Source organism: Cupressus sempervirens, chromosome 10 (genome assembly GCF_028749045.1).
Source record: "Cupressus sempervirens isolate cs-2001-9-10 chromosome 10, ASM2874904v1, whole genome shotgun sequence".
Taxonomy (NCBI): Eukaryota; Viridiplantae; Streptophyta; class Pinopsida; order Cupressales; family Cupressaceae; genus Cupressus; species Cupressus sempervirens.
This window is the reverse complement of record NC_143127.1, coordinates 277,794,027-277,809,292: the sequence shown is the minus strand read 5'-3', so window position 1 is coordinate 277,809,292 and position 15,266 is coordinate 277,794,027. Positions and strand designations below refer to the sequence as shown.

General features: G+C 35.3%; 1 protein-coding gene across 3 annotated transcripts in view; it reads right to left on the bottom strand.

Annotated features, from left to right (window-relative positions):
• The window catches only part of LOC149533726 (EKC/KEOPS complex subunit tprkb-like protein), a 68,347-nt gene that overhangs the window by 11,459 nt on the left and 41,622 nt on the right, over window positions 1–15,266 (bottom strand). For all 3 annotated transcript variants that reach the window (XR_016357211.1, XM_089805230.1, XM_089805231.1), the window contains exons 3-4: window positions 6,268–6,390; window positions 6,090–6,173 (exon numbers count right to left, since the gene is read on the bottom strand). Coding sequence is in view for 2 of the 3 variants with exons in the window: in XM_089805230.1 (XP_089661356.1) it covers window positions 6,090–6,173; window positions 6,268–6,390 (207 nt within the window). In the remaining variant the exon portion in view is untranslated. The remainder of the gene's footprint in view (window positions 1–6,089; window positions 6,174–6,267; window positions 6,391–15,266) is intronic.

Here is a 15,266-nt window from a genome sequence, read left to right as displayed (position 1 = left end):
ATTTGTTGATCCTTCGGGTTCTTGCTTCCAGCAAAGTACGCTTCCAAACAAAACTGATACAACTACTTAATGATTCTAGTCTTACGAAATCTGAAACTCTAGATAACAGCACAAAACTTGTTGCAAGCAACTCTCCCCAATAGAGTCACAAATCTATTAGTTCCCAAAACCGTAGATTGGAAATCCAAGAACTTGCCACTTCTCCGATAGGATTATGCAATCACTTATGACCAACAAACAAGAATCACCTTGATTCCCCTGCACTTCAAGCTCCACTACACTTAGGCGGGTAGACTTCTCCTCAAACCTGACTTGGTCTAGAGCTTTTCTATAGCGAATTTAAGCTTTGGAGAGTTCTTTGGTTGACAAAGTTCTTGAACTCAATTAAAATGAAACTAAATGCTAAATGTTTTAATTGAATGAATTTTGTAAGGTTTTAAAAATGGATTTGAGGCTTGTAAGAAGGAAGTTATAGATTTTCTAACTTCAAATATAAATCCAATACTTCAATGATAAAAGACTAGTGCTTTAGCTTATTCGGCCAATAGAGTCAACTACAATTAATATTATAACATACAACTTTATAATGTTCTATGCACATAAACTATAAACAGTTTAATAATCAAGATGCGACGGATCAAATATATATATGCAATTCCAAACTAGTCCAGATTGAACTTTAACTCCTAAGGTCGAGGAGACAAACTAGACACATATTCAGAAACAATTAATTATTTCACAATATCTGCAATGATTGAGTTTAAAATGCCATAGATGACCACATCCACTAATCTGACATAAATTGTTTATGGAATTTTAAAAATAATTATAAAGGATGAAAGGTTGCCTCTAAGCAACATACTGCTCCATAATAATAATTGATTGATAATTATATTAGTTCGGGCTCTTAAACTTAGTTTATAATATAATCTAAACTTTGTTTTAAGTCCCGAAACCAAATAGTTTAATTTGCAAGCACTCTTTTATCATCGAGTAGACATAGTCAATTCCCCATGGATGGTAATGGATATAGACATCAGTCGAACACCATGGAATAGTTTTCAAGTCACACATACTCTCCATCTAAGTGTTTTCAGTCTGGTTCACGACATCATGATAATTCTTCCAACTCCTTAAGTGTTTCTATATGTAAATATACATTGATGCATTCCCGGCAACCATTGAAGATGATGCTCTTTGTCCTTTGCATATAGTGGATTCACGATGGCTCCTTGTGAACGGATGACATGTTTGGCTTGGACTTTGTTGCTTCTAGAATCTTTCACATATGTTATTAATTTTTATTGATGTTGTCTTATTTCTTTTAAGTCGTCAATACCTCATTCAATGTTGGTTAGTTCGAGCTCCCCCTTATGCGTTTTTCTTTATTTTATGTTTGTCCATGCTGCTTGTACTTTCTTTTTTCCATCTGTCAACAATTATAGAGCCTCACTCATGGATGGCCTCTAGATTGCTAAATGCCTTATGCACAGGGATGCTGTGAAAAGCACCCTCTCAATCTCAACGGTGTTATACTGAAAGTCAAACCTTTGATTTGTTGTTTCCAAACTCTAACAATGGTTTTGCCCAAAATTAAAATGTTCCATTTTGAAGCATCAAAAGACTTCCTACCACACACAATTTCCACCAATAACACTCCAAAAGAAAACATGTCAGTTTTCCTATTAGCTATCCTATGCATATACTTTGATATTGTTCTTTTGAATTAAGGTTATGAACTCTGATGTCTTGATAGCAATACATGTATGTGCCATCATTCTTGATTTCTTGTTATGTTGAACACATATGCTGACTCCATAATTTTTCTGATACATTAGTATCTCTATTTGCATATTACTCTTGTTTTATTCCAGTCACTGTACGTACTCTTGCTGATGAATCCTAATTTTGTATTCTTTCAATGATGATGTGACAAGTAATAACCATTAAAGCATTTCTCCAATTGGTCTTTATGTCTGATGTTTGGTGGCTTCTCTCTAATAAACCTCTGCTAGCATAAATGCTACAGCAATGTATTTAGCACATCAATATACAATAGACAATGTTGCAATTTACGCAAATCTTAATTGCTCCTCCTGTCATCATCTAATACATTACTTCAGGTGTGTTCTGTATACTTCATTTCTTTCTTTGCCATCAGTACCTCAATGAATGTTTTGAAAGTTGTTATCACCTTGAAAAGAAAAACCACGTTCTCTTTGAGCATTAAGATTCCTCGCAACATCTGCATAAGCTGAAGCCCTCTTTTCAAGAAAAGGTTTCTCAGTTGTAGGTACTATCTGCATACTTTGCGCGCCCTATGAGAGATTTGTAGTTTTGGACCTGATAAACTTTTGACACTTCGACTTATACTAGAAGAGATACCGCCATTTGCTTTAGAACTGGTTGGAAGATGATTCAGATTGAGCAAAGAGTCACACCTTTCTTTTTACCAATCATCTTCAAGAACTTGCAACATATAGTCATCAAAACTCCGTAAAGGTTGCTTGTATTGCAGAAAGCATTGGCATTTCATGAACACTTGAATATGAGGATGTACACATAGTCATACATGAAGATTCTCCCCTTGGCATGGAATTTGGAACTCTAAATTTTGCCACAATTTAGAGTTCCATCAAGGTGCACAGGTGCCACCATTGCTTGATCAATCCTTTATTGACAATAGCTAGGCGTCACATTTGTTCAATCAAGACACCTGCGTCTTAATTTGAGTTGACCATTTCACTAATTGGCAGTTCGACTATTTTTTTCCCAGTTATATTTATTATTAACTAATCCACTAACTGTTTGTTAAACTCATGCCCTCTAGTCATGTCATCCCCTTGAATCATGCATCCAAGAGGCCTATTTATGTAGATTCCAATGTTTCATTTGATATATGATTTTGATTAATTCTGATTATTGATTTATTTACAAAGTAATTGGTAAAATATTTGCTTGTTATTAATAGAGGCCGAGAGGTCTATATATACAAAAGAATAAAGCGATGTTTCCTTAGGAAATGATCATAAAAAATAGAAATATTCTATTCTAGCTAAAATAAAGCTAAAGAAAGCTAACAAATAACTACAGCTAATTAAATATAAGAGACATTCTAATATTTACAATAGATTACAAACAGATAACAATTAACTATAATAGAAGCTTATCTATTATCATAATACCCTCCCTTAATGGTTAATCTATCCAAAGCACAAAGCTGTCAAGAAGTGTAAAAGACAGATCTTGTCTGCTCAAAGTGCTCCGCACTGTTCGCTGTGGGCTGTGAACCAGACTGCTTAGATAGGGCAGCTAAGCGCTTCCGACTTTCAATCTTTAGGTTCCCATACTTCATATATTTCACTTTCTAGAAGATTCACCCCTTCTTATAATAATAATTAATTGCACTTAAAAAATATAATTAATATAAAGTGCAAAGATCATAGGCTACGGAAAGTCCGTGGCTGCAGGAAATCTGTAGCTGCCAGAAGTTTGTGGCTGCAAGAAGATTGTAACAACAGTAAGAATTGCCCACACGACCCTCTCCTCAACACCTTGGCCTATGAGGGTCCAATTATAGGCCAACGTCCATTAAATCTGAGTGTTAGTGAGAAGGGGACATTACACCCATCCTCCTATACAATGAGAGAACAACTTTCCTCTATCCACGTCTCCTCCAAGTGTATCAAAGTCCTCCCCAATGTTGCACATGAGAGAACAACTCTCCTTCGAGAGTCCACAACTCCTCTAAATGTGTCAAATCCCTTCTCTGGTGTTGTGAAAACATGTGTCAAATCCCTTCTCTGGTGTTGTGAAAACAATCTGTCATCCATTGCACAAAACATCAGCCAATGTAGATACATCAAATAGCACCCACAAGAAAAGATTAGTCCCCCTTGGTCCTTTAAGGAACACAAATAGAAAAGATGCTTCTCATTTAATGAATCGTACCTAAGAGAGAAGCTAGCTCAAGATGATAGATGTGCAACCTCCAATAAGACCCATTTACACTCTAACTACCATACATTGCATTATCAAAAGCTTTCTCAAGGGTGGTGTACATAGCCCCGAGAGCACAATCATTTGACAATATAATTTTTAGTTAAACATTATAAAAAATTGAAGGTGTTTGATTCAAGTAAAAATACACCTTTTTACAGTGTGGTAAACATTGTCTCTACCTCACTTCCTCTGTCTTTTGAATACTCACATGTACCATTGTCTAAAAATGCCACTCTCGTTAAAAAAGAAAGGTACCATTTTGAACTTCCAATCACATATTTGAATACCTTAAAACAATGCTGTGAATACCAACACCACTAAACATTAGACTTGTCTATGCAACCACCATATAAACCTACCAATGTCAAATCACTAGATCAATAGCACACTAGAAAATTAATTACTTTGCAGCACATTTCTCAAAAGATACCTCAGTTTTGCTTCACATATTCTGATGATAAGGATTTCAAACTTCCTTTTTTCATTGCATACAGTTTACAGTGTAAGAGGCACAACAAAAGGTGCAAAGAAGCATCTGCATACTCAATGCAGAATTGAATTTTCCCATGTTTCCTATTCACTTTGCTTCTATCTATTCTTCAAAGTAAACCACAATTATGTAACTACCTTTGCAACATGCATTTCAACAATGCATTTTTAGCCTACAAAAGTATTCCATTAAATGATATATTAATGGACTTCCAACAGAATTTTGTGCTTCATTCACCATGCGTATTATTTTTCCAACAAGGCACTGTCAAATAATAACCAATCATGCCCAACAACATAAACAAGAGAAAAGGCAATATTATTTATGATTAGTAATTTAGAGCAACCTTCAAATAGTTGCAAAAACCACTCTGCTTTACCAAACTACTGTAGATAAATGCACCATGGTTTGAATCAATTTGCTAATATTCATAATGAGTTTTTTTCAATGGTGACCAATCGATACAAGTACCTTTCCCTGTAATCCATTCCTCTGTCAATGCAATCTGCTTTTCACATACTAAGAGATACTACTTTTCCTTATACAACATTGATGACCTCCTTACATGCAGCTGGTTCACTCACCCTTCTCAGAATCACTTCATCATTATTGAAAGATAGACTGATGTCCCTGTTGGGAGATGCAATGCCTTCTATCAAATATCATGCCATAATTTAACAGGCACATAGCTCAAAGATGCTCCGATACCATGCTAAAATGGTAGAGCCATCAAAAGAAAATTTAGATTAAACCATAGTTTGCATATCAATATAAAAATGGAATATTGATTTTCTCCAGATGATTTTACATTGCTTTCCAAATGGCTTATAAAGCCTTCCATTTTCCCATATCATTCCAACCCACTCGTGAGAATGACTAACTACTACCTCACATTATATTTATTTATTCTAATTTAATGCTAAACTTAATGTACTTCCAACAATAATCAAGAAAAACAATGTACCCATAATTGGTCTTAATGGGACCCCCTCTTTGTGAATCAATTAGGCACCAGAAATTCTTGAGGTGATGTCTTATTTGGGTTAAGATATTTCTTCACCCTGTCCTCAAACAACTTGATTTATAGCTTTTCGCACTTTCTTAATGAACATGGACATAAGAAGTTGTCCAATCTTTTGAAATTTTCATTGTTTATCAAATGGTCTACATCATTGCCTCCTAGTCAACCTTGGACATAACCACTGCAGCATTCTCCTTGTCTACTTTTGTAACAACAATGTTTCAACTCTCACTAATTTTTTTCATAGCAATCCACTCGAATTCTAACATGTTACACTAAGGTAGCTTAGCATATCTAAGAGGTATGGCAGAATGATTTCGATGGTGTTTGTTGGACTTTTCAGGTGTAAATCCATGGTCTAAGTGTTCATGGATTTATTTGCATCTATTCATAATTCTTGTGCTCCATTTCAGATCAACCATGTCTCCCAAAATTAATTTGTATTAGTACATAATTTATTGATTTAATGAAAATATACTTGACAATATGAAAACAGAACATAGAAATGCATTGTGCTTGTCAATATGCCATATTTAATTAGAAATGACTACAAAGAAAAGGTTTAGAGATAGTCACCTCAGTCGAAGTGGCATCAAAGCGAGCTACAAGAATATATGTTGTATTCTCGTCAATGCCACATCTTTTCAAAGATTCTGATATCTTGAAAATGTTAAGGTCTACAAAACTATTGATTTAGGAAGTAATGAAAAGGCAAAGGTTCTTCTTGAAGATGAAACTTGTTAGTGAAGGTTACGTGCTTTGATCCAGAGTAGTTGTACACAAGCTCTGAATGAAGAGTTCTTGTAGTAAGACACCCTCGCCACTTGGCCAAGAGAGTTTTATGTGCAGCAGCAAGAATAGGAAATGTATCTGGTATCTGCAACAAATCAACATGAAAGGAAAACTTATTGGAAAAATTGAGCTCAGAGTAATAAAAGTAGGAACAGATATAAATGAATTTCAACAGTACTTTAATATTTTATCTGTTCATCATTTTATCAAGGATGTAAGTACAATCCAATACATAGATTAGAGATGACACAGAAACATTAACCTTACGAAACCGGTCAATGAATTAATGGTTAATCTTTATAAATATATTGAATAAGTTGAACAAAAATGGGATTCCAATTGAAAGGTTAATAGATGATAAAAATAACATAAAAGAAAAGAACTGCAAGTGCCTGCAAGAGGGGTAATTGTAAAGCTAAATTTTGTTGATGCCTCTAAAGGCAACCCTGGCTTAGTAGGGGATAGTTTTATATTCTGAGATGAGAAAGGAACCGGAAACTTTATAATTGGAGGTTTAATTTCTTTTGGGAACAAAATCAATAACTATGAGAAGTGGATAGTGCTTCTTGCAAATATTCAAGCTTCTTAAAGAGCTGGTTATAGAGAAATAGAAATAAATTGTGATTTGCAAATTGTGGTCTTCTGTTACTAAAAAAAGTTGTCGAAGTTGGCACTTAAAGCAACCATAGAAGAAATATTAATATGAAGAGAAATTATTTTTCCTTTACCTCACATTGTTATAGGGAACAAAAGGCTGCAGATCTTGTGGCCAACTTGGGAGCTTGGAAAACATCTCTCATTGGTGGAAAGTACAAAGGTTAATGACTGGGAAAATCTGAGCACTATAATAAATGAGAATATACATAACATGTTTATTCCTATATCGTTCTAGAAAGTAAGCAACCTTAATTAGATGTTCATTTTAGCCCCATTTTAGTCTGTATGGATTCCCACATTGATCTCACGCTCTTCTAACACTCATTGGAGCTTTACCTTTATTAATTTAAATTGATATAATCTTCCTTTATTAATTTAAATTAGCAATATGGGTCCTCCTTTACTAATTTAAATCAATATTATGGGTCCTCATTTATTAATTTAAATTAATATTATGAGTCCTCCTCTATTAATTTAAATTAATACTATAGGTCCTCTCTTAAATTTATTTAGCACCTAAAGTCGGTTAGACCTTTATTAATTTAAATTAATATCATGGGTTCTCTCTTATTATATTTAGCATATAAAGTGGGTTAGACCTTTTATTAATCTAAATCAATATTATGGCTCCTCTCGTAATTTATTCTCATAAAAATCTTGTTGTGGCATTTATTATAATTGTGCCCTTTAAATTATTCCATTTCCTCACGTTAAGATGGTCTCACCTCATTTTAAAGTTTGAAGCATATTTTCCACATCTATAAAGTCGGCCTAGAGGTAATTTTATTTTGAGATCTCTATATAAAGGCCTCCCTTCCCATTCATTCAACACAAAAATTCAATCTACAATCTTCAAACAAGGAGATCATACCAATTCAAGGATCCAAGTCTTCAATACTTCAAAGCATCCCTCCTTTATCAAGAATTATGTCAAACTACAACATCCATCATCCAAGGCTTATATTTCACGATTTCCTTTAGGGTTTTTGTGGAGTTCAAGATATTGCATTAACATTTGTGATCACATCCAAAGAAGCATTGCATCATCGAGATATAAGGTGATTTACAATTCAGATCTTGTTTCTATTTCATCATTCCTTATGTAATTTCATTTCATTTTCAAGGTTGATTCTTAAAAAGGGCCAACATTTTTCACCGTTTTATTGTGTAAGATCAGGTGACGGAGCCACCAAGTGGGAATCAATAATATCGGACATAGTTGAAGAGATCCAAGAAGTCTTAGTCAAATTTGTTGGGTACTGAATGCCATTGGCGATCTGCTCCTGGGTACAAGACAAGTTTTGACCTGTCCCTAGCATTTTCTGCACAAATTTGGCAGAGTCAAATTAGAATCTTGAGGGCCCAAATCTGCAGTTACAGCTCCTTCTAACATTTCAACAGTCGAGAATTCAGATCTGAAAGCTCACATTTCCTATTTCATTTCTAGGAGCATTTATATTCATTTCCATTCCCTATAAATCATTTCCTCAGTTGGTTTAGACCATATCTGTATCTAGTCTTTCGCATATCAATATCATCCTTTTCTTTCTCGATTTTGTGATGTCCCAAATAAATGGGAATTTATTTAATTCAATAATTTTTAATTTTTTTTAACTTTTGATCAATAAGAGGCTGAAGATAAGATTAATTATTATTATCTGTTGTGATCAATTATTATTATTTCTTAAGCTTGAGTAGACTTGAACCCAAGACCTCCCAAATAAGAGGCTCACAATTTGCCCTAGTGTTGTAGGCTCTTGCCTATTAATTCAATTAATTTATTAAGTGGTCCCAAATTCAAATAATATCATATGGACTACTTTCATAAATAAATTTAATTATAAAATAAAGTAATAAAATAATAGAAGTAATTAAGTATGTCGGCCATGTAACCCTTCAGAAACTTCTCGAAGTCCCTTGCTAATGTCGTGTTTGGCATTGCAAGAAGTCATCGTGGAGTTTATTTTCTTGTGTATTTGCAATTCCTGTTGGAATTGTGTCCCCTTGCATTTCAAAAGTGCAAGACCCTCCCTAGTCTATTTATGTTATTAGTAGCTACCCTAGTCTGTCGTTAGAGATATTGTTTCAGATATTTCACTTGTGTGTAATTGTTCAACTTTGTGATATCTTCACTTGAAGACACATCTGATGTACACTAAGATATATAATCTGAAAATACAAATTCTTTGTTCTTTCCAATTAAATCTAGTTATTGGTGAGCACCCTATATTAGAATTTATTCATCAATAAACATTTGGCATCTATGAACCATATACTTGACTCCTTTTAATTAAAGGTGTCAAAGGAAGTCAAAGGGTGTCGAGTGCCAAAGAGTTGAGTTTATTGTACAAATGTGAGAATGTTGTCATCAAGAACATCACCTGTGCTCTCGTCGCACACATCACCTGCATTGTTATTAGGCACATTGCCCACATTGTCATCCGACACATCACCCGCATTGCTATGGGGCATATCACTCGCATCGTCGTCAGACACATCACCCACGTGTTGTCAAACACCTCATCACATTGTCTCGAGTACATCATCCGCGTTGTCATTGGGCACATCACTTGCATTGTCGTCGAACACCTCACTATTTCCATCAGCCACATCACTTGCGTTGTTGTTGAGCACATCACCTGCATTGTTGTCAGCCACCTCACTGCATTGTCATCAAGCACATCACTCACGTTGTCATCGAGAACATCACATGTGTTATCGTTGGGTACATCACCGATTTTCCGTCGGGTTCATTATCATTTGTGTTAGGTACATTTGGTTGTTCAAGCACATCATTGCGGTAACAAATTGGTGATTCTACCATCCTGTCGAGAGAACCATCGCACCCATTGATAGAATGTAAAAGCATATATGGATATGACAACCATGTTGAGGGAGTTGATAAGAAGTCAACAATAATTTAGTAAGACCCTAGCAAGAGGGTACCAAAAAATGGAGGAGATACTCAATTGCTTGACAAAAGCAAGGGTGAAGGGAGATTCAAAATGTTTCAACCCAAGGCCGATCCTACCAACCTTCCTACCCAAGATTGAGCAACAAGAAATGCAAACACCCACTTTGGATGAGTCACTAAAGCAATTGAAGAAGGATCGGGTTGATGGTGGATGACTAATGGATATATCTCTCAAGGACAAGACATACCTAAGGATGAGGTATCCATCATCTAAAGGTAATATAACCTACAACAATAATCCCAAACAGGAGATCAACAATGAGGTGCTTAACACCATGAGCTCTACAAAGGATGAAGTCATGCCTACAACTTCACTTTAGTCACACGAGGAATATCGACAAGCAAGAACCAACAATTATCCCTTTAAATGTAGTACATCAAAATCTTCAAGGCACACCAAAAAGGTGAAGAAGATGCTTGCACAAATTTCATTGTGTAATTTAATTTATTACTTTTTAAAATATATACTTTGATTGTTAATTTAATTATAATATTTGATCAATTTATTTACTTTAAAGGAAATTATATTTCAATGGATAGGATTTAGCATCTTATTTGAGGGTCTCTAACAGTCCGCCCTTCCTTAATTTGCTTGCCCTCAAGCAATGTATATTTCCCTCTTGGAAAATCAAGATTGGTAACTTAAGTATCTTTTATTCTTGAGATCAATCTATAAGAGAATTACATCTATTACAAGGAGACAAATTATACATGTTAGTGTTTTAAAGATGAGGTAAAAATATAGAATACACATAACTGCATCAAGATACAAAGTATATACACATTATCAATTAATTTTATTTTTATTGTTTCATCTTTACATTTGCATTATATGTCCTATTCTCCAAATGATTTTCAAGGTTTTAACATTATTAGTATTGCCTTACATGGGGGGATGAATAAAAAATGTTGTAGAGGCTAAAGGAGTTCCTCCATAAAGCTCCATTTGCTTCCCAATCCTTCATTCGCCTCTTGGACATTTTTGCTCCCCACTTCATCGTGTTTTCCTCTTTTATTCGGCTTCATGTATGTCTCTATATTGAGTGTTTTTTTTATGCTAGGGTTTTCTCTCTCTTACCACATCTATGCTCGGGACCCCATTTCTCCTTACACTTGTAGCACCATTTTTTCTCTTATGATTCTTTTTGGTGACAAGTGTGCCATTGTCCCCGAGGTTCTTGGCATTTGAAACATAAATTATTTTTCTTAAGCTCTTCTTTTGGTAGGAAGTCCTTCTGGTGACTATTAGTGCAGAGTAAGACAATTTTTGTATATGAGTTTGTAATGGCACAAAATCTTATGTAAACTGTTTTTTCCGAACTAGAAGCATAATTTAAGGATCGAGGAGAGAATTAAGGAGGTGATTATGCCTGCAATCATAGATCATTAATCCCTATGGAAGGTAATCAACAAATCAGAAAATTAGGACTAAGCGGCAAAAAGGATAGATCCAAATCCTTGGATGGGCTCTAGAAGTTTCTTAGATGGCTATAAAAGAAGGATTCAAGCCAGGTTTGTGTATGGTTGTTAAGTTGTTGACAAAGGATCGTGTAAGTGCGAAGTTTAAGGTGAATCAGAAGTAAAAGACAAAGGCGACCAAGAAGTGCAATGGAGTCAATGAAGATCAATCACAAAGAGGTAATATTATATTGGATAGAGGAGATTTGTATCAGCATTCTAGTGCAAATCGAAGGATAAGATATTGTAACATTTTAATCGGTGTTTCAGGGTAAATCTCTTAACAGAGTGGTCCCAACAAGCCTATGTAAATCTCCTAATAGATTTACATAGGGCAGCTCATCAAAAGTGATCAAACTTTGTAGCCCTAACAGGCACACTTTATTGATGCAGTAGTGAAGATCTTTGTAGGTGTCATCCCCACCATAGTTTTACCTTCACCTTGGAGGGTTTATGAGTTTCTTCGTTACCATAACTGGTGTCATGTGTTGATTAATTGCTTATATGTGTTATTTGAGTTATTAGATGTTAGATCTTATATTACATTGCAGTATATGATTGACTTGATATAAGGTTAAGGTTAATGAGGATTTATGGTGAAGATATCAAACATGGTTCATGTTTGATTAGTTTTGAAAATCCTGATTCACACCCCCCGCGCCCCCCCCCCCCCCGCCTCTTAGTATCTCACTTTCCCTATTAGATTTCCAACAATTGGTATCAGAGCAGTGTTCTCTTAGCAGAAGTCTAACCACTTGAGAGTTAAAGATCTTGAAAAATGGAAGCCTACAAATGGGGAAAGATCATTGAAAATCAGAATCTTGATGTTCAGCTTGCATTTGAAAAAGTTAAGACCGCAAGGGAGACATTGAGGAAATCCTTGAAGAGAAGGAAAGAGATGGAAATTCAACAAAATCACACACAATGCAAAGAAGAAACTATTGAAGACTTGTTTGATGAAGGAAGATCTAGTGAATCTAATGCAGCCATAGCAGAAATATGAATGAAGAAGTTAGAGCACTGAAAAGAGACCATGAAATGCATTCAGTAAGGTTATGTGAAGTCATGGAACAAAAGAAGAAAGCTGAGGAGCAATAGTCAATGAACACAAGAGGCAAATGGCTATAAGACTTGATGAAAGGATCAATCAAGTGCAAAGGATGACACAAAATCAATTTGACATGGTCAATCAATTATTAAGTGTCAATCATGAGATTGCTAGAAAGGTGGAAGAGATTGCAAATTTGATATTTGAAAATGATCAACTGAAGAATGAATTGAGAGCTGAAAAAGAAGTCATTGAAAGGATGAACAAACCTAAAGAGGCTATGAGATTACTTGATGAACAGATGAATGCATCAAGGAGACCTCATGACACTTTTGGATTAGGCTATGTTGAGTTCCTATCAGGTGTCAAGCAAGGAGAGTCATCAAAGCAAGGAGAACAGAGGAATGTGACTGCAAAACCAAAGAACAAAAAGCCTACATGCTATCAATGTGGAAAACCGGGCCATATTGCAAATGTTTGCAGGAGCAAAGTTGGTAAGTCAAATCCTAAACCGAAATTCAATGGAAATTGTTTTAATTACAAGTATGGACACTAAGCAATTGAGTGTAGATCAAAGGTCAATAAGGGATCTAGAAAGGATATTGTTATACATGTTAGAAGCATGGTCACATGGCACAAAATTGCAGATCTAATGCAAAACCTAACTGGACACCTAAGAATCAAGGCAACGCACCTAGACAAGGTAATGCAATAAGTTGGGATTACAACACTTGGGTCACTTGTCAGCTATGTGGTAAGAATGGACATATTGCAGCAAATTATGTGAAGACACACTTTAGAGGAAAGAATTGGAAACATTTTGGGCCAGTGTGTTTTCACTATCAGAAGGTTGATCACCTAAGCAAAGAGTGTAGGAACCGAGCACCAATATACAATGATGAAGAGAGCAATGGAAAAGTAAAGGTCAATGCAGAAGAAGTGAGAACTCAGATGAATCAAACTTGGAAGAAGAAATCTGATGGAAGCAACAGTGCAAATGGTGAAATTGTGATCACCCAATCCAATGGATTAGGTGATTCCCCCACCTCAAACTAAATAAAGAGGTATGTATGGAACTGTGTTCCAAATTGCAACATCATACATCAATTCCTAAAATTGTTTGCATAAAAGTCCAAATCAGCATGATATTAGATGCATGACGATAGATCTGATTGAATCGAGCAATGTATTTTGGAGCTGAGTTGAATAACTTGTGATGACTGAGTGCAAGTATTAGGGTCTTAAAATGCTAGTAAGGACCAAGTTGCTATAGTGACCAAGTTGGAACATAGACCGAACTGAAGATTGCAGTGGTATTGACTGAGCGAAGCTAAAGGAAGTATGTTTGCCAAGTTTTATAGAGATGGCCAAGACAGTTGTTGCACACCCACTATATCTACGATGCATTAATGAGGCCCTAATTCAAATGTTTTAACCTTTATAACGGACTTCATCGATCATTTTACTTGTCATGCATTCGAGTTTTCAAGAGACCAAAGAGCTAGAGCAATTCAGATTGTTGAACAGCGATTTGAGTGAAGATCTTACAACATGCCATCGACAATCAAGTGTGCTTCAAGGGTCGTATTGTTACCGAGTGAAGCAGAGTTGGAAAATCAAACCCTAAGCACAAAGAATGGCATCAAGTTCAGCTATAATGGAGAAAGAGCTATCATTCAAGGTTAGTAAAAATCAATTGATCCATAATGATGCTTGCAATCCGCCTAAATTCAAGGCATACCCTAAGATATTAGTTAAGGGAGATGCATCTAGAGCCCTATCCTTCATCCCTCCTAGAGTAATTTTAATTCCTGATGTCAAATGCTGTTATACGTGCAAAATTGGTGAAATTAGAGACTTCAAACTAAGGAATGCATATGAGAAGCTACATTTTGATGGGAAACTAAAGGAGGAACACAAACACATTGCTGAGAAAGGGTTAACTCATGCCCTAAATTTTCTACAGGTTTTCAAATTAGAATGGATCAAAATTGTTTTAAGTCATGTGCATGATATGAAGTTATGGTTAGAAGGAGGACCGGTTGTTATCACTAAACAAATTATCCACTGAGTTACCGGATACCCTATTTTAGATAAAGTGAAATCTATTCGTTGCCAAGGGAGAGAAGTGATTGAAGCAAATACGTTGGCTAAATGGAATAAGCGAGGAATGTCAATTTCCACTATCAAAGATCTAGAGATGGACTTTGCAGTGAGGGTAATGGCTCACAAATTCTATCAATCTAGTCGACCAGGAAGTGTATCGTGCATTGCAATTGACGTAGCATGGAAAATTGTGAAGAAAGGTCATTAATATGATCTTGCTGACTTGCAACTACAACAATTGGATGAGAACCTAAAAAGCATCAAGAAAGAAAATAATACAATGTGTAAGTTTGGTTCACTGTTAGTTTGCATATTCTTTTATGTGCAAAATTCATTTCCTACCATTGGTAACGTGAATTGGAATAAGAAGTCAGTTACTCAACAAATTAATGAGTTTACTAAGCAGCTAGGAGATGATGTTGAGACTATCATGGATGGGTACTTTGAAGAGTTTAAACAAAAGATGAAAAATAGGTCAAGAATACCTAAATCTCTGGTAGACAAGTACTACAATCACATTTATTTCCTAGTTGATATAGATTGGACTTATGTTCAAGCAGTTCTACCAAGAATTGCATGGTTGAGACCACTAGGTTATGAGATGAAAATTGATGAGGTTGTTGTTGCCATAACAATATTATTAGATGAACCTATTAATAAGGATGTCAAGCCATTCGACACATATGAAACAACAAAGATCAAGATCATGATGGAAACA